A 25,054-nucleotide genomic window follows, 5' to 3' on the forward strand; every position below is an offset into this window, starting at 1 on the left:
ATGTTAACTACACTACTTACAAACAAAAAAACAAAAAAAAAAAAACAAAAACAAAATTACATGAATATTTAGAAATTTTATGCGAGCGGCATAAATATTTCTCAACGAACAAAACGACGAACAAATTTTAAATTGTTCTTATTTAAGCAAATAATAATTATGTATAAATAACAATAAAAATTAATAAAGACAATTCTTTTTAAGTATTTTACTTTAAAATAATATTTAAATAAATGTCTACATATTTCAAGGGGTTATTTGGTAATTTGAATTGGCGCTCAAGCGTCTGCATTGCAGTTTAAGTCGTTAGCCAACACTTCCGCCATTTTTTAAGTTGGCAGCACTGCGCCTTAGTGCTGCCCAGCGCACTCATTGAACACATGTTAGCTGCGCTCTCAGCAGCAAGAGGAAGCATAATAACAAAGAAAAAATTCGCAAGCCAATTTCATATAAACACGATTGCAAATAAACAAAATGTGATAATCGTATAATTTTTGAAAAACAGTTAATACAACAAAATGGACAAGTCCAGTGTGTACGAGAAATTCACTAGCCAAGTGGACCAACTGCGTAACACGGAATGCAGGTGAGAGTTTGTTATTGTGTTTGTTTGTGTGCTTGTGTGTTGTCATTCATTTAACTGGGGCTGCAACAGACCGGCAACAGTTTGCTATTGCGCAAAAGGACAAACCAGGCTGCAAATTGCACTAAGTAACTGAATATTCAGCTTATTAAGTCGATATTGATCAAATAGCGACAGTTTTAGTTGGCCAGCAACAGCTAAACAGTGAAAATCACAGTACATTGCAGCTGTGTTATGACGTCATCAGAAATAACTATGCGCTTAGCAATATATTGTTGAATGTGCTCATATGTTAATTCCTGATAACTTTAGTTGCTTTCAGAGAAAGCTCTGACCTGTAATATGCCCCTATATCTGTGCTGGCAACTAACCATAACAGCTTGCCACCAACTGTTGCCTTCATAGAGCAAGTTAAGACAAGTACGCCCCTTTAAATCCAGCTTTATAGATAATACATTTTTAGTCGTATTCCTATATACTACTTTTCAAGGCTGTAGACATCCAAAAGATTGAAAGAAGTTATACTTGATGGCTTAAGTTCGATTTTCTATAAGTAACTTATTTGATTTTCTTATTTGTGTACCTATATTTTTTAAAACAGAAAATTATTTAATAAAGGATTTCTGAACTTTTTAAGGTTAACGATTTTATCATTAAAAAAAGGTTAGATTCGAGGTGTATATAACATTAAATTTTATTATAATTTTATTTTTAATCCTATGAAAAACTTGTTTAATTTTCTCAACTGTTTTCCTGTTTACCAAATTCTTAAAACATTTATAAAACTATTTTATAAATGAATTCAAAAATTTTTTTAAAGACTTTATTATAATCTTTCCCGTACATCAAAGTTCTGCGAAAATGTTATTATTATCCAATTACTTCTTTAATCTTACAGTCAAAAGCAAAAGATTGCCTGCTTCCAGCAGATAGCCGAGTGCATTATGTCACCCGCCTTGGCTGCCCACATCAATTATGCAGCACATTGTGGCACTGCCACAAATGTGTTGTTGCTATTCTGCGAGGACTTTGATTCGGTGGTAAGGATGAGCGCCGAGGAGAATCTTAACAAAATCTTTCGTGCTTTGGAAAAGACGCGTGTGAGTCGCATTCTTATGGATTTATATGGTGAAATCAAAAGGAATGGTAATCAGCGGTAAGTACTGATAGATATTATCAATTTCATAATTCATAATTGCATCTTGTAATATTTATTTAGATCGCTGCGCATCTGCCTGAATCTTTTTTCTTATTATGCGCCGCAAATCAAGGAGAAACACATCAAATGGTATGCCGTGCGTCTCTTGCAATGCATGTCTATAATGTCGCAGCGAAAGGAGACGCTGCTCCAGGAGACACTCTGCGATTTTGTCAAATATTTTGGACGCTATGTACAGCAGGGCCTCAACGATAGTGAAACGTACACCTTGTTTGAGGTAAAACAGCTGACAGTAACTAAATACAGAGAGAAAATTGTTGGAATATGTAACACAGATACAGACAGTTTAAATTTATACAGAAAAATGTGTACAAATACTAAATAATTTCCAATTGTTTAAATATGTGTTGTATTATTGCCAAATCTCTTAACCGATTTGCGACTGTCTGAATTCAGTTGAATATAGAGAAAAAACACCACTTTAATATTTTACTTCATTTTCGATAAGTTGCAATATTCTATTTAAACCTACCTAGAAAACAGATCACTTGAATACTTAATACGTTTGAATAATCTTACTGTCTGCCTATAGCTAAACTATATACTTTATTTAACTAATTTATAAGTCATTTAATTAGCTTTAAGCCATCAATCTAAGCCTTTTAATTTTAAGCGATTGACATGTTATTAAGCAACTTGGCAAGCAATTGTTTCGGCAAAATCTTTACTGGCCGGACTCTTAATTGACCAACTGCAATTGTTGGCTGCAAGGCAACTCATCAACTTATTGACTCAATTCTCAATTTCCTTGATTGCAGACATTCCTGGGCAACATTAGCGCGGATTGTGCGGTGAAGCGTCGCTGTTCGGCCCAAAATTGCATCAGTTTGATAGAGCATGCGCGCAATAGAAGTCTGATGGCCAGGCATGGACTGAACAAAGTGATTGGTAAGCCAACAAATGCCGGATATGAAACTTGAACGTGCATTTCTACTTTATAACGTTTAAATTCTAAATATATACTATAATCACTATGAGCGTATATAAAATATTTTTTTAATATTCTAAAAAGCCACAAATCCATTGAAAATACTATGGAAAGAATATATACCCAGAGAATTGTGGACTTTTGGGATTGGGTGTGTGTATAGTGTGTGGATGTGTGGGTGTTAAGGTCTATACCAACTAACTGTAAATGCAATCACAGTCAGTCACAGTAAAGTTGGGACTTTTATATGGCGTTTGTTTGTCTGTCTGTTTGTCTGACGGTCTGCATGTCCGGTTGGATGGCAGCCACAGCTAAACTAAAATACCAGTTGATATAAATTATATTTCTATATTGTAGTTGGTTACCTCTACAATGCTTCAATGTACAAATACCCTCTAAAAACTGAAAATGTGTCAAACGAGGGGCTTAAAGTAGGCACCCAAGTTGTCAGGACATTTGTGTCATTTCAGGATTATTAATGCAAAATTTAAAGTAGTAATGTACAGGGGAAAGTAACAGTTTTTCTATTTAAATCCAATGTAGGTATCTTTTAGTCCAACACGTTTCATTATAGCAATTGTATCTAATTTTTTTTGTGAATTTGTTTCGATTTTAGACAACGAAACGAGGCAGTTTTTATTTAGCCATTTGCTAGCTGGCAACTGCTGCAATAACTGCACTACAAACAAAAATCATATCAAATGCCAACAACAACTACAACAGCAACAACAACTAGTAGATGAAATATATGTGATGTCTGCATTGTAAAAATTCTTAAAAACAAAATAGACAAAATACAAAACAAAAAAAAAAAAAAATAAATAGAAATAGAAATAGACGAGAATCGAAATAAACAAAACTAGAAAGAGCTTTTGCAACACAAATCATTTTTTATTGAATTTTCATGAACATTTTATTGGCAAACGTTGGGAAAAAGGTAAATGTGCAAAAGTTTAGATACATTGCAATTTTACGAGTGCATTTCAAGTGTATAAAATTGAGGCCAAGCAAAATGTATTTTACAGTTTTGAAAACAGTACTCGAAACTTGATTAAATTATACAGACAATTTGGTTTTCCATTTCTATTTGCATTTTCATTTGCATATGTATTTATGCTATTTACATTTATCGTACTAAACAATTTTTCAATGCAATATTCAATTTATGAAGGGGCCTGGTGCTGGTCAAAGGCAAATGCAACTAATGCCTTTTTGTGGCATGGCAGCTGTAGCATCATTCAATGCGCCTTTTCAGCTCTTAGCTGTTTACCTTCAAATCAACTTCTTCAACTTCTCGGGTTGTGTGGCTGTGTCAACTTTTAAGCCACTTCTCGGCAAGTGCAACAGCCACAATGCTGCAACAACTACTCAGCGCACAGTCTGGCGCCTCTTTTTATGGCAAGCATCACAGTAGCACTTGCAACTCCGCCTCCACTCGACATTTCACAAATGCTTCCATTCCTTGTGTCTTGCGCCTCTTCGCATGCCACAACAAACATTCACAGAGAAAGGTTCTTAACGCTATTGCTGCTGTTTGTCTGTTTGTCAGTTTGTCTGTCTGTCTGTTTGCCTGTCTGTCTGTCTGTCTGTTTATCTGAGGCTGTAAGGCTGGCGAAATGAAATTTATGCACTTGGACACTTTCCTGTAATAATTCATGCAAAATTGAATCAGATATTCATTCCTTTGCAGCTTTAAAAGGATAATCAACTTGATAAACAAAAAGTCAACAACAGCAGTTCAAAATTTATGCAGACAGTTGTTGTCGCGGTGCGGCAACAGTTGTCGCTGTCCTAACAATAATTCAAAATTGTTTGCCATGCCAGCAGACAACTGACCAACTTATCAACTTACCAAGTTATGAAATAACCAACTAACGTAATAATCAAAATTACAGACAATTGCTTCGTTTTTGCTCCTAGACTTTTGATATTAAGTGGCTTCGTGTACGCTGCTCATTTGCAGTCACTGTGCCAGCGACTTATGAATTAAACAATGCATTGTCAGAAATGTCGCTTCACAGTAATCTGTGACAGTCTGGCTTAAATGAGAGGCAGGCAGACAGTCAGGTGGGCAAATGGAAGCGACTGTCAGTCACTCAAGATGAATATTTGATGCTTCAACTGATTGTGATAAAAATGTGGCATGGCAAAACTTTTGACTGGAAAGACAGAAATCCAATTGAAACCGAAAAAAAAATAATGAAATTTCTCCATTTCGTATTAATTTCAAGTATTAAACACCTCGCGTTCTATCACACATTAATTGAGAGTCTTAAACGTGGCTTGGCCTCCGGCAAAAAAGTTCTTGCGGCTTATGGTGCAATTAATTGATACACATGAACTCGGGCAACAAGTTTTTGCCAAAGCCAAAGTCAATTCGCAAAAGTTGCTCCTGTAATGTTTGGGATGTGTTTTCAATTTTGTGCTTACCCAGTCCCCCAAGGAAAACGGAAAACTAATTGAGTAACAAACTTGCAACATGGCATTTTGTGATTGGTGGCGTATACGTAATAAAAGGACAAATAAGCAACAAACAAACAAGAAGCATTCAGCGTTGAGCAGCCTATGTGGGAGTGTTTCAACGCGTGCCCTTTTTTCTTTTAGTGTGTGTGTGTGTGTGTGTGTATGTGTGTGTGTGGCGCCCCAGAGTCTATAAATATAAGATGAAAACTTTTCAACGAGATAAATTTAATTGGCGGCAATTTGTTGCAAAAGCATGCGAAAGGAAAAAGTTGCAAAGAACGCGCCAAGAAATATGAACTGCAATTGGCCAAAGGTATTACCAATATAACTGAATGTATGTTTGCGTCTGTGAATTAAAATTGGCAACGCATGCTCTGCTCAAAGTTTCAAGTGCGTTTTTAATTTGTGGCAACAGCAGCGGCTATAAGTTGTGCCCCAGCACAAAAGCCATTAAATATAAGTTGTCTATAAGAATATATACTATACTGCAGTTACCTGACTCTCTTTTATTTTTATTTTTATTAACGTTTTTTTTTTGTTCTTCTTCTAACAGAAATGCTGCTGACGGATCAGCAAACGAGCTGCGTGCTTGGCGCCTTGGGTTTGTTGCGTCTGCTGCTGCCACAACTCATACGGGGCTACTCAACTGATTGCCAGGATGATGGCGACTCCTTGGCGGATGCAGGGCAACAAAAACAACAACAACAGCAGCTGTCTGTAACGTCCGAGTGTCGACAAATTATTGAAATTTATGATTATTGTTTGCACCTGCTGAGCACGCAGCAGACAACGAATCACGCCATCATAAATGCCGCACTGGAGGTCATCAATGGCATACTCCAGGCACTGGATGCTGCCACAAGCTCAACAATGGCAACAGGGCGGCAACAGCAGCGGAGCGAGAAGAGTCTTGGACAAAGTTTGCGCCAACTGCTGTGCAATCAACAACTGGAGCACAATGAGTATTTGCGGCGAAGGAAATCATTAAAAAATCAAATATTCCAATTGAAAAATTACGAACTGGGGGCAAGTCAACAACAGCAACTGCAGCAGGCGGCAGTGGCAACATCACGACAAATGCAAATGCAAAAGAATTCAAATGCCAAACTGCAGCAGCAAAAGTGTCAACAGCAACAACAACAACAACAACAACAACGAGATGCAGATGGAGAAGATGAACTACAAAGTGGCAGCAACTTGCTGCAAGTCGTGGGAATTAATGCGGTAGCTGATGATGCTGATACCGAGAAAGATGCTGCACCGAGTTCCGTTGCTGATGAAGGTAAAGTAAATAATGTAGATCAAGTCTAGCTGAGCGTGACTTGCGTGTGTGTGTGTGTGTGTGTGTGTGTGTGTATGCTTTTGTGTGCAGTCATGTGAAAATATGACATGCACACAGACTGACATGTAAGACAGACAGAGAGACAGTTGGACAAGCCAACAGATAGACCGCACCGAAATCAAGAAGAAAATTGAGCAATGCCACTGACTGTCACACCCACCCGCCCTGCAGCCCTGCAGCCCTGCCCCGCCCACACACAATGCGCATATGAAAATTATTAGTGCATGCTTTTAGGCGGCAGTGCATACAAAATGAGGTCACTGCTAAATTTGCATTCGCCCGCCGGCAAAATGCTCCACAGATTTGACTATTTGCCAGTGTTACCAGAACAGATATTTTCCCGACAAGTTTGATTTATATTTTAAAATCCCATTGTCGATTTTTTATTCTAAATGTATTTGGGTTTTTTCGCTTCTTTCAGCCTAGCTTAAATATAGGGTGATTTATTTATACTTTTTTATTTTAAATAAAACATAAATACATTTAATAAATAAATTTTAATACCTTTACATAAAAAAATCAGCTTTTTCCAGATTTTTGTATAAACATTAAGTTATTATTTGGTCTCTTTACCCACCAAAAACATATTTTTTGCTTATCAAAAATTGGCAACACTGCTATTTACACACATTGTAAGTTTCTCTCTTTCTCTCCCAATATCTCTCTCCCTCTCGCTCATTCTCTCTTGTGACAGACAAAAAAGCAACGCGACGTCATATTAGAAATGCGGCACGCAGCATTAGCGAATGTGTTGCAAACAGCGCATCGGACGATGAAGAGGAGCAACAACAAAATGTCGAGGATGATGCTGACGATGACATGGAGCTGTTGAGCGTCATTGCAGATGATGAGTACGATGGCTTTACAACGCTGTCGCAACTAAATGAAGTACAACAGACTATGCCATCAACAGCAGCAGCAGCAGCAACAACAATTGATAAACCGATTGATGCCGAAAATGCTACGTCATCGTCTAAATTTCAGGCCGTGCAACATCAGAGCTCGTTGCAGAATCTGCTTGCCAGTGGCAGCGATGACAGATCCCAGCATTTGAGTGACATCGACAATGAATCCTTCAACAGCATCGATTTCGATGCGGAAATAACAATTGCTGGCATCAGGGAGCAGCAGACAGCAACAACAGCAGCAACAACAGCAGCAACAACAGCAGCAACAACAACGACAACCGCAACAATAGAGTCAACAAAATCAGATTCAATGCCAGATGAGACAACAACAATTGGCACATTCTTCAACAATTTGTTGTCCCATTCAAATGCAGGTGAGTTGAGTTTGTTCAAGCCATAACAACTTTACTCTACCTCGTAAATCGAGCAATTGAAAGGGTATGCTGCTTTGCCTGTAAAAATACAGAGATTAAAAGATAAAGTTAACAATAATACAGATTGATGTTGACTTAAGCAGAGATCTTTGAGAAATATATGGCAGTAGATTAGGTATTTTAAGAAAGATTTTTGGGTTCCCATAATGACGTAACAGATAAAGACAGAGTTTGTTTCAAATTCATAAATTCATTTAATCAATCATTTAATAAACAATTTTAAATTGGATAAAAATGCATAAAATAAATTTTTTAAAGTGATTTTATCTAATATTCTTTTTAATTGGGGACCCGTAGCTCTCTGCTAGAGTCGCCCACTCACACAAACAGAACCTAACTATATTTTTAAGTTCCATAGGAATGAGACAAAATATTCAATATATCATAAAATAAAATTTTCTATATTCAAGTAATAGCTTTGTTTGAATTTAAAATGAATATGATCAAGAATAAAAAATATCTAAAATTTCAGAGACACACAATTCTTGCCCAGTTTTTTTAAAACAATTGTCGTCAAGATCTTTAGAGATTTGTGGAACACACAAAATTATATTGCCCCAAAAAGTATGCTATACAAATGTCTATAAAAATGATCATAAAAATCAATATTAATTGACATTTAAAAGTTTTTACTCTATTTTAATAGTCAACTACGTAGTATTTGATAGTCAATTCGCCATTTTATTCAATAGCTAGACAAATATTTCATTATTAAACTTCAAAATGCCGTAACCGGGCGATTGAAAAACTATTTTCATTTGATGTTATTGCGTTTCGCGGTCTACCGTTGGCGCCGGGTTTTTTGTTTTCCATTTTATCACATTTATTTACAATATTTGGGCATGGCAATCAAATTATTTACATAATTGCAGCAGCAAAGAGGGAGGAAAGAAGAGCGAGAAGAAGGGACGGAGGAAGGGAGGAATAGAGACAGAGCGTGAGTAAGAGACAGACATCATGCTGGCAACCAATTTTGCATGTTGCCTTTTGCCAATTGCACTTGCAATTTAATGAAGCGTAATTGTTGTTGTTCGCCATGTTGCCTAGTCCCAATGGAGTCAACAACAGTACAAACAACAACAGCTAAATTAAATTAGGCACTGCTTGCACAACTTGGAGAGGCAAATAAAAAGAGAGCGAGAGCGAGAGAGAGAGAGTGAGAGGGATAGATGTAGGGAAAAAGAGAGATATTTGAATGTTGGTAGAGTCAAGTTGCATGCATCATTTGTCGCTTCATTGGCTGCGCGTCGCTTGCAACCATTTTGTTGCTTTTGTGTCTCGTCTGTTCACATGACAACAACCATATACTACAACAACAACAACTACAAAAACAATGACAGGAAGAGCCAAGTAAATGCCGGCATTGGCAAATAAAATTTGCCTTTTGCCATTTGAAAATTCAATTCATTTTGATTGAGAAAAGCACACGACGACGTTGTTCAAACAGTTGTTGATATTTGAATGCATTCATTTATTCACTAATGGGCACAATATTCACAATCATTGCGTTTGTTGAGTTCACATAGGCAGCACATTTTTTGCTGTGGCCTCAAAATAAACCAAGAGACTGAGAGTTGTTTTGTTCTTCGCTGTTGGGTTAATAAGCAGTGGAAATGTTGTGCGCAGAGCCGGAAGCGCTAATTAAGCCTTGTGTGGGGATCTGTGTGGGCGTGGCAAGAACTAAGAGACAGAGAGAGAGAGAGAGAGAGAGAGAGAGACTGATAAAGTGAGGATGCAAAAAAAGAAGGAAAGCTTAAACAACTATTTGACGTAAATGTTGGGCTTAAGTCCGTCGTTTGTATGCCGTCTCTTTCTCAGTCTCTTAGTCTGTCTGTCTGTCTGCCTGTCTTTGTGTGGGCTGCGGATTAAGCTTGAAGCATGGCAATGCATTTACCGCGAATAGCACTCCCCCCCCCACACTTTCATCCCGCCATCCGTTGCCTTGGCTGTTTTACTTGCGCGAATGCTGCTGCCACTTGGCCAAAGCATCACACTGCAAGTTGGCAACAAAGTGGTTAAGACAAATGGGTTACGTGATAAAATGCGGTTACTCAAATTGCATGTATGCGAGCTTACATCTTGTATCACTATGTGTGTGTGTGTTTGTGTGAGAATGCATATGTGTGTGTGTGAGAGTGTGTTAGTTTATTTAGCATTGCCAGCCAGCCAGAATAGTGAGCTAGGCCAAAGGATCTGGCATTCATTTAGCTGCTCTTGTTCTTCTTCTTGTTATTGTTGCTGCTGTTGTTGTTGTTATTGTTGTTACGCTTTTTTGCCTTTGGTTTTTGTTGTGCACTTATGCGCGCTATCAGCCTTTTTACGCTGCTTCCCACTTTCCGCCCGCATGTTATTGTTGTTACTATTTTTTATATTCATAAGTTTTATACACAAGCATATAGATATATGTATATATACATAATATATATGCATATCAGCTGCCGCCAATCTTCATCCGCAGCCAAACAGCATCAGCTAAGCTTGGCAATTTGTATGCCCTACTAATGAATGGTCTATGATAAATATGACGATTCCTTGGCAACATCCGATGGAAACATTCAGCAGGTTTTTTAATCAGTGATCACTGATAACTACTTTACTAGGGAAGAAACAGTATTCAGTACCAGCTGAAGAAAATGAAACCTTTTTATACAACTCAGTCTACTAAATGATACCGCAACCAACTTAAAACTGTCAGAACTAAACCGATTTTCAAACGATATGTCATTTTGATTAGTCTTCAAATTTATTCTGTATTCAAACTTTTTTTAAAATGGTTAACAAATTTTTTTTTCTATAGATTTTGATTTTGATTACAATGTCTTTAGTTTTTACAATAGGAATTATTGCAGGAGAGCATTCCAAGTTCGTTATGTGACATAATTTTTTTGTTTTCATAAACAATTTTTCGTTGGTTGCTTTGCATATGTTGCCGCTATGTAGAAAGTCGAGTAGTGGCAGGCAAAGAAGAAGAGAGTGGGAAATGAGCGCTGGCTTTAGCCTGGTTGTGTGTGGAACTGTGTGTGTGTGTGTCACCCATAAAGTGCCAGTCCCCATTTCCTTAACATTCCTCCGACCAGTTCCACATCTTGTTCTTGCGCGTTTTCCGTTCGTGACTGCCACGTTTGCTACGCGGTCTTCGTTATCCCCTTTCTTTTTTTTTGTTTTACAGTTTTTTTTAACCGTTTTTTCTTCTTTACATTTTTTATGCAACATACATATAAGTATGTAATGTATGTAGTTTTATTTGCTGCTTGTTGTTGTTCTTTTTATTTTTAACGTGATTTTAAATAACAAAACTGAGTAAAAGTTTTTTGGATGGTTGCCGCTGTTTTATAACTGTTTCAATTTGTGTGCCACTCAACCTCGAAGCGCCCCGGGCCCCCCATTTTCCAATCCTTGTTCTCACCCTTTGCTCTCGACTTCCCAACTATTAAAGCATAAAATTCAGCAAACAATCCAACATAATTACGAACATGCATGCCTGGCTCAGCAAGGAGCTTATAAAAAGTGAATCGTAAAACCAAAGCCAAGTCATTTTCTTGTGCCACAATATTTTGGTTAGTTTTACAGATGCAATGAACACGCTAATTTCATGTGCATTAAACTGAACTATCTTAGTCGTTTTTGCTAAACAATTTATACAGCAAATGCACTTTGAAGCATCTCATAAGAGTCCTTTATGTCTAAGCTTATGGCAAGAATGCTTCCTCTTTAATGTGCAACTGATTAGTTGCAATATCTTGGAGCTTTCGACAATTATATTGCGGGCTTAGGTAGTATATTTTATTAGCTATCGTTTTCTGCTTAACAAATCAAATTTAAATGATATAATGTTAAGGACATAAATCTATAGGTTTACATGTTAAAAAGGGCTGTTCATTATTTTCTCTAATAAATTTAAATACATCTGAAATACACCTTGCAATCCATATATTGTGCATAATTTTTCTCAACATTCTGTTAATCTTTAGATTAGATCTATGCCAAGAAAACTCTTCAAGCTGTTTAGTGTAAACTGTATAAACTGTTTGCTACTTTCATTCCCACTTTCAACTGTTTCCGCTTCCGTTTGGCACCGCTGCTCTAATTTTTATAAAGCGTGCATGCGGCCGGAACATCCATTAGAAAATACAACAACCATAATAACAACAACAACAACAACAACAACAAGAGAAACAAGAGAGCAGAAATTGCATCTTACAGATACGGCAGCTAAATAAAAACAATTTTTTAAGCCAACTTAAGTGCAGCTGTGGTCTGTGGTGGGGTAGTCCCGCCTTCTTGCCGCCTTGCCACATGATGTTGCCCCTTGTATAGAACTTACATACACATCTATACTTGCAAATGGTGTGTACTATAAAATTTGAGTTTTCAATTAATTTCCAATAGCAGTAGCCAGTGCTGGAGAAGGATGTGAAGAATGTGTGGTCCAGATTAACTGCTGGGCAAGAGAAGTAGACTAGCAGATACCCTGCAAGGTTAATTAGTTAATTAAATGAAGACAATGCTTATGAGTATTTATAATCCATCAAGATTGTTTGTTTATAATCAAAAAACTCTCTCTTAAAAAAAAGGTTGAGATCGAAAAATAAATAAGTTACTTAAGTTTTACACTTTTATGTCTTTATTTAAGCTATGACTTAAGATAATTTTAAAATTTTGGCAAGCTTTCTTTTCTTGTTCATAATTAATCCTTACTCTCTCTTGTTTTTTTTGAAGTTTTTTCTGATGAAAATCTTTAATTAAGAGGCTAATCAAATTACATTTAAATATAAGTTTGTTATGCGAATGTTTACTTAGTTATTATACCCTCTGTGTAGGGTATAAGCAGCAGCTAAAGTGAATAGTTTAAGCGGTTTCTGACTAGCCAACTGAAAGTTTTCAGGGTATATAGTTTCATGTTTATTGCCGTCTCGTGTTTAGAAAGTTTACAACATTTCCCGCTTTTGTTGCATTCTTAAAAGCCACCATGGACCTGACCCCCTTCACAACCCCTCGACAGCCGCGACAGACAAATGTGCCTGGTAATTGGCTGCACGTTGAGTGGGAGAAGGGGCTGAAGATAGTGAGGTAAGCCGGTAGAAAGGCAATCCACAATTAGCCAGAGCCAGGAGGAGCATTAGTGTCAGACAAAGTTATCGGGGCAAAGTTTTGGAGTGGTAAAGTCGACTCAACGGAATTGCCTTATTCTTGCAGCCTCGGAGTCGGTCAGTAAGCTCTTTCGTCAATCAAGTGGCCCCAAATCCACGCCTGCCAAGTCGACGCCAGCCACTGATAAATCGGATGCCGCATCGATGGCATCCCTGACGCTCTCCTTGAGCTCCTTGGCCAGCAGCAGTGCGACAGGAGGAGGCGCCCACCAAGAGCGTCAGCCTTCGATAGTCGAAACGCCCACACCGGTGGAGGAGTCCATCTCGGCCAGTGCCTCCTACACAGCATCCACGGCACTCTTGATGGATGCGCCACCGACGATTGCTGTGGATGAGTCTGAAATGGAGCCACAGCTGCGTCGCACACCGAATGGTAAGTCTTCGGGTGTGTGTGTGTGTGTGTGTGTGTGTGTGTGCGCAGCAACTGCAACTAATTAGCTTCTTTTATCCATGCAGCTAATCCCTTTCTGACGGAGAACTCACCACTAAAGCAAACGATTTTGGGCCATGCACTAATCAGCATTAAAATTGGCAGCATTCTGGAGCAATCCCTGGTCTACTACACCTCACGTCTTCTCGCCGCACGTTTCCTTCTCAGCGGACGTGCGGCAGGATTGCAACCGGACAGTGTCAGCCGTGTGTCCATCAAGAGTCTATCCCTGACAGTGATTGCGCATTGTGTGCGTCTTGTGCCACGTGTGTTGCAGCTGCCACTGGAGATCAGCGCACAGGAGTTGCAGCTACTTACGGAGGCAACTTGTGGCAGCAGCGGTAACAGCACCCAAGCTTCCAGTCCACAGAGCAGCGACAACTCGCAGCTCAGCGAGGGATTGGCTCAATCTATGACGGGATCATTGCTGCAGTCGATTGATGGCGACAATCAGCTGCTGCTGGACATTAAGGATGATCATTTTGGACCCAGCACCTGCCCCGCTTACTTGCAACAATCGCCTACGCTTAGTCGTAGTGCTGATGCCGCCCTGTTGCAATGCCAACTGGAAGCGAGGCGACATTCCAACACCCAGAAACCCAATCCTGCCGAGACTAAACTATCCCGATCGGAGATCATTGGCAGCTCTTATCGCATCACAATTGCATCAGAGGATGCACCACCGTTGGCCTTGCCACCGCGTCCCCCCAAGCGCACCAAATCGCTACGCAATCGGCCCCAACCGGCTGGCAATGTGGCAAGTGTTGTGCCCACACCCATAACGGCTGCCGGCTGCCAGGCGTTGTCGGATGTGCTGCTTTTTCACGCTCACTGTGATCCCATTTTGCGTGGCGGCGTTCAACAAATTGTGGGCAGCTTTGTGCTGGCAACTGGCGCCGGTCGCTGCCTCCAGTTGCAGCAACGCCTCAGCCTGCCGCATTTGCTGGCCATTTTGTTGAAGGTAGGTTGACCATTACTTTATGGTGACAGCAATAGTGTTGCATAGCTGCAGGCGCCAACGAAGCGCCCTTTGATAACTCGAGAGTACTTGCTCTGCCGAGTTGTCCATCTGTCTGCCCTTCTGTCAGTCTGTCAGTCTGTCTGTCTATCTGCCAGGACTTAATGTGGCAAACGATGCTCACTGCATGCATTTATCTATCTGTGTATGCTCTCATATCTTTGCCTGTTATTTGCCCTTACCTCTTCCTTCACCCTTATGCATAACGCATACGCCGCGTTGTTTGCGATTCCCTTTTGCTTTTTTGATGCCCTGTTTAGTGGGTATTTTAGGTTTGTGCAAAGGTATGTAAGAGGCATAAGGAGTATATGATCTTAACCAGCATCAACAGTCGAGTCGATATAGCCATGTCCATCCGCATGAACCCCTAAATCTTAGGGACTATTAGAGCTTTTGATACCAAACTTGGTATGTAAGTTCCCCTATATTGCAAGCAGTTGAATTTATTTTTTTTTTATCTTAACATATATCTGTCACAGAAACGATCGGTCGAAAATCAAGTTATAGTATGAAATTTTTTTTGATATTTGAATATTTTTTTCGTTAATCAAGTTTTACTAATAGATAGAGAGAGATTTATATAGTTTGACATTTTTATTTTTATATTTGAGATAGTTTTTCGAAAATCAATTTTCACTAATAAATAGCGTAATTCAACTTTTGCGCTCCTTGTTCAAGATTTTTAATTTATTTTACAATGTTATTTTGTTGTTTAAGTGCACGGTCTTTCACAGTCGATTGCACTCGTCTGTGGCGCATTCTACTAGTTTTTTATTCATCTTTTGCCGTGGCATTCTATAAATATGCGCCTCCACCTTTTCGCTGTACGTTTTTCATTTCTTTTCTCTTTTATTCCCTTCTTTTTATGTTAAACCAACAAGCTAACATATTTTAACACATGCAGGCGAGCACACACAACCCACACACACAAACACACACATACACACGAGGACACAGACACGTGTCCATATCAATGGCTGATGTTGGCTTTTGAATATTTTCTAGCACTCAGTTGTTCATGTTGTTGCTGCTGCTGTTGCAGTTGCAGTTGCAGCTTAGCTGGCGGCATTTTGTGTCGGGTTGTTTTTCATTTGAAAAATAAGAAAGAAAATTCTTATCGCCTTCGCAATGTGCAAGTGCAAATGCCCCTAAAGGGAACAGCGCATCCGTGCCAATCCCTGCCCCTGCCCCTGCCCCTGCCCCTGCCCCTTCCCCTTCCCCTTCCACACACTCACTCACATACGTATTCGAACGCAAACAAATGTAGAATGTGCGCATAACTTGCACATTGATTTCTCTCTTGAGAATTTGGTAGGTACACATATAGAATGTGGCTTGCAACCGAATTTGCAGTTGCTAGGGGTAAAATGGCGGGCAAAGAGGGGGAAAAGGGTCTTTTCTTATTGAATTCAATAATTTAGTGGACGGCCGAAAATTTAAATTGCTTCTGGCCACCCAAAAGCGCAATTTGATTATGCAATGTTGTTATGCAACTGCAACTGCAACTTCAATTGCAACGAGCGACGTTGCAAGCGGACGTGCTAGCTGAAAATCACATTAGATGCCTGCCCCATATAATGGCTGCAAATCCGTCTCAATGGCACTTGCCATTGGCTGATGTTGTTGTCCTTCTTGTTGTTATTGTTGGACCGAGTGAGAGATCTTCCCTAGAGGCACCCGAGGCAACAGTGATAACAATAGCCCTTTTTGGAAAGGCTCTGTTTGGGTTTGAGTTTGGATTCGGCAGAGAAAAGCTTGTTAGGATTCGTTAAAAATGCACACACACCAACACCAACACCAACACACACACACATGTTTGTGTGTATGAGTGTGTGATTGTGCAAAACTTTTTGCTTGTGCAAACAATAAAACACAAATTCGCTTAACTGAGCCAACGTCTTCTTCTTTGCTTTGTCTGCTCTCGAGGCCATCATGCTACCAGGGCTGCCAGCATACCAATAGCTAAATTATATAATTTTATAAATAAAGTATTTTTCTCGGACTTCGAAATTATTTTAAAATAATTCAATTAAATTTAAGACTCCGTCATATCTTTGTTTTAAGGCATCTGCTCGAAAATGATCGATTCTGCTCCCTTACAATATTCGAATTAATTTTTTTTTTTAATATTCTTAAGAATATTGAACTTATTTTACAATATTTCTCATGAATAAAATTGTTTAAATACAGACAAAACTCTTTTGCGGCTACAAAAAAGCCAAGTTCAGCTAAAAAATAGCTAAAATGACAGCAGTGCATGCTAAGAGTTTTGTGAATACATATAAAGAAATTTGGACCAAAACTTTTCTTCTTTTTTTTGCAGGGCTTTGAGGACGAGATACACACAGTGGTCATACAAGCGTTGAATGCATTCGATAAGATATTTCCGCATGTGGTGTCCAAATATTTGACAGTGCCGCCATGTCATTATCATGCTTATCAGAAACGACAGCAGATGCAGCAAGAGGAGCAAAAGCAGCAGCCAAGTGGACAACAAAAGGGTCCTGGCCAGGGCCAAACATTTGGCCAACAAACTTTTACAAAGAATCTGGATAATGCCTTAAGCAGTCAGCAGCAGCAGCAGGAGCAGCAACAGCAGCAGGAGCAACAATGGCACTCTAACGATGACAACTTAAGGGCAGACGAGGCCAGGATATGTGCCAGGTCTTGTACAGCCACTGATAATGATGAGCTGCTCGTTGGCCTTTTGAATGATTTTCAATTGCAATCGAATCGTATGCAGCACAGCAGCAGCAACAACAACAACAACAGCAACGACAACGACTACCAATTTAATGAGCCTGGTCCATGTTGCGTGTTTGCAATTTCACCGAAATTGCTCTTGAACAAACTTCGACTGTGTCATTACAATAAATATTGGTTGGTCCAGAATAAATATGCCGAAGTTATATCCAATTTGAATTACATACTACTGCGTTCCTACTACGCAAATTTCGACAGTGCCTTTGGCAACAGCAACAACAACAATGTTGGCCATGAGAAAGATAAGCGGCAGAATGATATGCCTGACGCCTGCAACTGGAAGGAGGCGGCTTACAGCAAGGACATTGTCTGCACTTATGAGGTAAGTTCAATTGAAGCGGCTTATTACAAAAAAAAAAAAAAATATACGAAATAATAAAAGAAAACCACAAGCGCATTTAAGCCAGACCAACAAGCTGCTTGGCTTGTTTATTGTGCAGATTTTACCCTATCCAGCAGCCCCCACTCTTTTTTTTTTGTGGTATGCTCCCTCCCTCCAAAATACACCACCAAACGCGAGCAACATACTCTTATTGAACTTTTGTGCACTGAAGTGTGGCTCTTTGTGCATCTGCAGACTGCCCCCGATCCGATTCAATCCGATTGACAGTTTGTTTTGCTTTTGGGTTTTCTCGCAGCGCACACATACATACACACACATATTTATATATATATATATATTTACGAATACTTATATGTATACTCGTATTTGTTTATTTATTATTTTGACAAAGCCAAGCAATTTGCTAAATGGTAAAAGGAAAGTACGTACGTGTACACAGACTTGAGAGTTAGCAAACAATTGTGTGCTGCAAGTGAGGCAAGTGTGGCAGGCAGACTCCCAACAAGAGGAAATGACACTTCTGGAGGCAAAGAAATGCTTTTCATTGAAATTTGTTGACTAAACGCAGACTTGCACATGAACGATGAACTTAAATGTTAGAAATTCCTAATAAATTTCTAAAATTGATTAAATACTCAAATTTCGCTTTTCCTACTATTGTGAATTTTAATTTAAGCTTTACCAATACTACATTTTGATCTGCTTAAAGTTTTCCTGAACACTTGCAAACAATTTTGGATAAATTAAAATAATTGAATTCTTTACTCTTTTTCATCAATAATTGCCAATTTTAAATGTTATTTTCTAGTTTTATTTTAAGCCTTAAATTATTTTGTTTTTATTGTTGTTGCTAAATTTATTGTGTAGGCAAGAAAACTCCAAGTTGCAGTAAACATGCTACACAACAACGTCATAAAGCTGTCCATACACGACGATAGTTCAAAGAGAGATTTGTTGCTGCCACAAGTTGAAATACTTTGAATTTTTGGCTTACTTTTGATTTACAATGCATTTCGATTCTTCCTGCAGGCTCAATTCCTGGACGAACTTCTGCATCTGCTGGGCGATGATGATGCACGTGTACGTGAACATGCCGCCTGCTGTTTGTGCCGCTTTATAATGCAAACGGCGCGCCAGCAACAACAACAACAACAACAGCCAATGGTGGCAGCAACAAGGATTGAGGAAGGCAGCAGCAGCAACAGCAACAACAACAGCAACAGCAATATCAGCTCAACTGAAACTCAACAAACTAATTTCAATTTGCTTTGGGATTTTTTCGACTATCGCATATTTGGCAGCATGTCCGTGACGTTGCGTAATTTATTCCGGCCAAGCTCAACGATTACTCCACCAATGTCTGTGGATGCCGGAGAGCATAGTCATGGCTCAACAGAAGCCATTGGACCAGGAGGAGGAATAGCTGGTGTAGGTGCAGCCGCCTCGTTGTCGGCCTACTTTGATGGCAGTTACAACGTTGGCAATACCAACGGCATCTCGGATGGTTATGTTTTTGCTTTTGGTTCTCAACGTCAAATTGCGCAAGAGGAAAAAGTTTTGGCCAAAGTTTTGTATCGCATGACAAATAAATTGATGACGCTGAATGATAAAAATATGCAGGTAAATATTTATATTGAACTCTATAGAAATACTATACAAGTAACTAGACGACAATAACAACAACATTTCTGTTCTATATCATTGACAGTTTGGCATAATTTACGCTCTGCGTCTGCTGTTGAAACACTTTAATTTTGTGGACTATCAACAGGCGTGGAAGGAATTCAATTTCATAGAAATTTGCATGAGCTACGCCTACTACAACAGTGCCACAGCTGCGGACTTGAATTGTCAGAACGATTTGATTGATGTGATGGCCAAACTAATGGCAGGTGAGTGCTATCGACTTCACTTTACTTTCGTCCAAGTCTAAGACAGGCTTTTAAGCCTAGCGTATTTATACATACGTGTACGCACAGATTTATCTATGTTTCCCATTTCAATGCATTTTCAGCTGTAGATATTTTGATATGCATATGTAATTAAATGTGTATGTTGCATCTCTGAGATACATTCGTCTTTGCCTATGCGTGTCTGAATGCGCTCTTGGTATTTATTTAATTGGCAACGGCTTCTCAAAAGCCAAATTCCTCTATTTGCTAATTTCAATTGAGGAACATTTACTCAACAATTATTTACACATAGATTAAGCTAAATAACATCAGGGTATAACACCGTAACCGGTATCGGAACCATTAAGCAAAACTAACCGTTTAATTTTTAGTGCCGGAACTGAAACCGTAAACGAAATAAATTATCTTTTAATAACCGAAAGTTGAAACGCTTGTAGCGGTACGGTTGTGGTAAAGTTTCTAAGTCAAAGAGTTGACCATTTTACAACTGTCATAACTTGAAAACTGACCCGATTTTCAATCGAAATGCCATTTTGATCATGATTCGGTCTTTTGATTCATACTGCATTTAAATTTTTGACATTTAGAAAATTTTATTATATTTCGACCATAATACCCATAATGGTAATGGCTCCAAGATAATGGTAAGGGTCCCCCCTTTGAAATTTTGAAAATTCGCAATTTTAAATCTCAAGTTTTTACTTTTAATCAACTCCTTGTATCAAAATTAGTATAAAACGACACTTTAAACTTGATTCTGAGGCCTTTAATTTTTTTGTAAAAAATCATGTCAAAATTAAGAAATATTTTGACTTGTAAAGTTGCTAGGTCAGAGGCTTGAGCAAAACTTCACCGATTTTCAAGCGGAATATCATTTTGAACTTGGTTTGGCCTCTTTATTCATTCTGTATTCAAATTTTGTTAATTTAGAAAAATTTTTTATTTTTCGACTATCTATGTTGTTGGTTCTATGTTGATGGTAAGGGTCCCCCCTTTGAAATTTTGAAAATTCTAAATTTTAAATCTCATGTTTTTTCATTTAATCAACTCCTTATATCGTAATTAGTATAAAACGACACTTTAAACTTGATTCTGAGGCCTTTAATTTTTTTGTAAAAAATCATGTCAAAATTAAGAAATATTTTGACTTTTAAAGTTGTTAGGTCAGAGCCTTGAGCAACTTCAAACTGACATAGCTTTGGCAAAACTTCACCGATTTTCAAGCGGAATGTCATTTTGATCATGGTTTGGCCTCTTTATTCGTTCTGTATTCAATTTTGTTCATTTAGAAATTTTTTTTTATTTTTCGACTATCGAAGCCATGGTTCTATGTTGATGGTAAGGGTCCCCCCTTTGAAATTTTGAAAATTCAAAATTTTAAATCTCAAGTTTTTACTTTTAATCAACTCCTTATATCGTAATTAGTATAAAACGATACTTTAAACTTGATTCTGAGGCCTTTCATTTTCTTTTAAAAAATCATGTCAAAATTAGGAAATATTTTGACTTGTAAAGTTGCTAGGTCAGAGGCTTGAACAACTTGAAACTGTCATAACTTTGGCAAAACTTCACCGATTTTCAAGCAGAATGTCATTTTGATCATGGTTTGGCATCATTATTTATTATACATTCAAACTTTATTAAATTCGCACAAAAAATTCATTTCTCTGAATCTAGATATTTACTAAGATGTTATTATTATTATAAAACGACACCTTATCATTTTAAAATGTTCCAAAATTGATTTGGTGTACCGTTACGTACCGGTACTGATACCGACACCGAATGAAGAAAACTGAAAACTTTTACCAAAATAGTTGTTTCGGAACGTACTGGAACCGAAACCGTAACCTTTATTGGTTTCGGTTTGATTTTTAGCTAAAATACATAAAGACATTACGTTCCGTGTAGAAAGAGCTTTAAAATATATATTCATTTATAAATTATTTTGCATTTCGCATTTCGCATTGCGTATTAAATGCCATAGAAACATTCGAATAAATCATTTTAATTAATTGTTTGTCATTAAATGGATTTGCATAAATATTTTTGTACTCCAGCGTGGGCGTGGCACATTCTTTTCCATCTCATACTTTTTATTCTGCTTTGTTTCAATTGTAATTTTAATCAAGCAAAAACACAAATTAGCATAAATATTTTTAATTTTCACTCAGCATAATAATTCAATTGAAGTCTATACTTTTAAAAAAACAAATAACAGAAAAAAGCAATAAAGCAAGCAATAAAAAAACTGGTTTAAATGTAAATAAGCTAGCGTTTGATTGTCAATATTGACAGACTATGAAATACACTACAAAACAATGTAAGGACAAAATAAATTAACTCTTTTAGTTGGACTTTTTTTATGTTGATTTATGATTTTGTAGATCGCACAATGATATAGACAACAGCTATATGAAACTAATTGATATAATCATTATTAATTGTTTGTGAAAGTTTTTAGAAAATACGCGCATTTATTATTATTTGCAATTTAAACCAACTAAATTAAGCAATCGACGCATCAATTGTAAAACGTTTAAGCATTTCATATAACTTGGTTATGTAATTAAATAATTTTCAACAGTCTCATTAACAAACTGCGCCTACAACGACATCGACATTTAACTACAACTACAACTAATAACAACGGCAGCAACAACAATGACAACAAAGAGAATCGCGCGCTAATAAACATTTTAATTCAATTTACCAAATTGCATAACACAAAAAACCAAACTTCAACTCAATTTCATTATTGGCATTTACATAACGTTTCCCCCTTTTGTCACACCCTTTATTTGGGTGCTCGGTGTTGTTGTTTATGGTTGTCATTGGCAGAGTTCTAGCTAAAATTTTTTGGGGTTGCATATGCATTTGGCATGCGCTAATGTAATCCACCATAATCAAAAAGTAATTAAATTATTAATAAACCATTAAATGTGAAATAGTTATCGTGTCAGTCGCCTTTCTCCCTTCAACTGTCTCTGCCGCTCTTATCATTGTTGAAATCTACATTTGTGCATGAGCAAATAATTTAATTTTTAAGCCCTGAGCGCTTTCGCACCTCTAACTATGCGATGCCATAAGCGCTGTCATGTAATATATAAATATTTATACATATAGTGTGTGTATATATATACAAGTGCAAGTGTGTGTGTGTGTGCCTGGCTTATTCAAGCATCGATTTCAAAATAAAATCGGTAAATGTTTTTGGGCTTTTTGGTGAAATATTTTGTGATAAGTTTTGACAGTATGCAAATAAAATTTTTGCATGCGCGACAAAATAACAACAACAATGGCAAATTCTAATAAAAAAGGTCAAGTTGTTGCCAGTTGCCAAATTTAATAATTTATATACTATATAAATAAATTTAGTGTAGATTAGATTGTACTTGAAAAGCTTTAAGTGATTATTATTTATTTATTTATCATTTGGTTGTCCTGGAAATATCTCTGTTAGATTACAGCTTAAAATCTTTTGTATCAATTAAACTTTTTAAGAATGCGTATTCTTGCAATTAAGCCCCTTAACAATGAATTATATGCAGAAAAGATTTCGCAATATATTGTTTGACAATTGGTCGATTCGGTTTAAAGATCTTGAATTGCAATTTTTAAATTGTTGTACGCCGCATTAATACTGAATTAATGCACTTATTTTCAAATGCGAGTGAAACTCATTTGCGATGCGTTAAATGGAAACAGAACTCGTACAGTGAGGATTGTATGTCTGTCGTAATTCGTACATAAATGTTCTGACTGATGGGCCAACTGTATATCAAACTGACAACAGGGCGGATGCGTGTTGTGTTCTGAGTCCGTTGAGCGCTGGCCGCATGACATTAATAAAAATATTACGCATACACACGATGCAGCAATAATATGCATTTATTTATTGATCGATCGCAAAGATGTAACGAACTCCCGATGCTCTTAGATATGAAACATATTTAAAAAATATTTCATTTATTATTGAAGAATAAATTGAAAATTTAAAGAATGTTACATCCAGTTGCATGCTTCATATCCCTCATATCATGTTCATAGTCCCACCGTTATGTTATGAAAATGCGCCTTTATAAATAAATATAAATTAGCATCGGAACTGTGGCGTCGTCTCATTATGTGCAATTTTCAATTAATTAGTAAATGTAAGCTCCTCCCCTCCGATTGACTCACCTGGCTGCGCATTGTCGTATTGTTTACCGACCGGCTCTCGGGAGGCTGATTTCGAATGGCACCCCAAACACTTAATTTTTATAAATATTTATGCGAATACAATTTAATTTATTTGTAAAAAAAAAGCATTAAAAAAATATTATAGCTTTTTACGCTTGCATTTTCTTTGCGTGTACAAATAATTTTTTTTAGTATTTGCTGGCATTGTATTGTTGACATAAAAATTGAAATGTAGCGTGACTGTACAACCACACACATACGGACGTACACACACACATATACAGTTGTACACGTATTTAACGAATGCATATAAATCATAGCATACTTTGAAGCGCTTTCCGCTTGTTACCTATGCAGTTTTTGCTTTAATTTCACATTATTTGTTTGCCTTTGATATTTTTATTTAGTCATGCTGTCATTTTATAATAATTTTTTTGTATGATGTTTGGTATTTATTTATTTTATCGCTCATTTTTTGCAAATTGCAAATCCATTAAATGGTTTTTTAATTTTCCGATCTGCAATTATATGGCATTTGTATAATTTTAAGCGCCTGTGTTGGCATTTTAACACAATTAGCTCTCGCCGTGTTCGTTGCTTAATTTGTCATTAAAATGCTCTTACTACCCGCTCCTCTTCCCTTTCCATTTTCCCATTGTAGGTGGCATGCTGAGCAGCGGCGAGTTGTTGCCCACAGCCCAGCTGGACTTTCTGCTGCGTCACAGCGTCAAGCTGCTGAACATCTACTATCATCTGGTGTGCAATCAACGACCGTTGCAGCCCAATAGCTCCAAGATGGCCAAGACGGGCAGCAAGAGTGAGCTCTTTACGCTGAACAGCAACGCCAGGGAGTTGGCAATGATGCAGGCGCTGGGTTACTTTGCCAGCGATTACGTTTACATGAAACTTTACAACATTTTAAGAGGTGCTAATGACAGCTACAAGGTAAGTCAAAGCCGCAGGTGAGGACAGCACAGCACAGCACAGCAAAGGAGGAGCAAGAGAGTCGCCATTAAGTCGCGGCTTTGGGGCTGAAATGGCAAAAGTTGTCTGGCACGTGCACTGAGATTTACCAATTCTCCATCTTCAGTTCCACACGGTCCCGGTCTCCAATTTCATAGCACGTACAGCGCAATGCGCCGTTTTATATGCAACACTTTCTGGCAACACTCTGATGCCTCGCAATGAGTTGTAAAAATGCAATGCGCGACGAAATGCAGGCAACGTCTTGACTTTCGACTTGCAACTTCAACTTTTGACTCAACTTGACTTGACTTGTCTTGAGTTGAGTTGAGTTGAGTCTCTCGCTCCTCAAAACTTGACTGACTTAATGGGCGCATTGCATTAGGGCGTGGCCAATAAAAGCCATCACTTTGGC

The 25,054-nt window shown here is 37.9% G+C and overlaps 1 protein-coding gene across 1 annotated transcript in view; it reads left to right on the forward strand.

Moving 5' to 3' along the window:
- Positions 1–381: 381 nt before the first annotated feature.
- Positions 382–25,054, forward strand: part of LOC117789567 — a 49,824-nt gene continuing 25,151 nt past the window's right edge. Inside the window, exons 1-12 of the mRNA XM_034628600.1 lie at positions 382–586; positions 1,482–1,739; positions 1,803–2,019; positions 2,561–2,690; positions 5,747–6,475; positions 7,230–7,817; positions 13,074–13,400; positions 13,484–14,418; positions 16,799–17,560; positions 18,611–19,201; positions 19,290–19,473; positions 24,338–24,621. Coding sequence (XP_034484491.1) covers positions 519–586; positions 1,482–1,739; positions 1,803–2,019; positions 2,561–2,690; positions 5,747–6,475; positions 7,230–7,817; positions 13,074–13,400; positions 13,484–14,418; positions 16,799–17,560; positions 18,611–19,201; positions 19,290–19,473; positions 24,338–24,621 — 5,073 coding nt within the window. The 5' untranslated portion in view covers positions 382–518. The remainder of the gene's footprint in view (positions 587–1,481; positions 1,740–1,802; positions 2,020–2,560; positions 2,691–5,746; positions 6,476–7,229; positions 7,818–13,073; positions 13,401–13,483; positions 14,419–16,798; positions 17,561–18,610; positions 19,202–19,289; positions 19,474–24,337; positions 24,622–25,054) is intronic.

Source organism: Drosophila innubila (assembly GCF_004354385.1).
Source record: "Drosophila innubila isolate TH190305 chromosome 3R unlocalized genomic scaffold, UK_Dinn_1.0 2_E_3R, whole genome shotgun sequence".
NCBI classification, from domain to species: Eukaryota; Metazoa; Arthropoda; class Insecta; order Diptera; family Drosophilidae; genus Drosophila; species Drosophila innubila.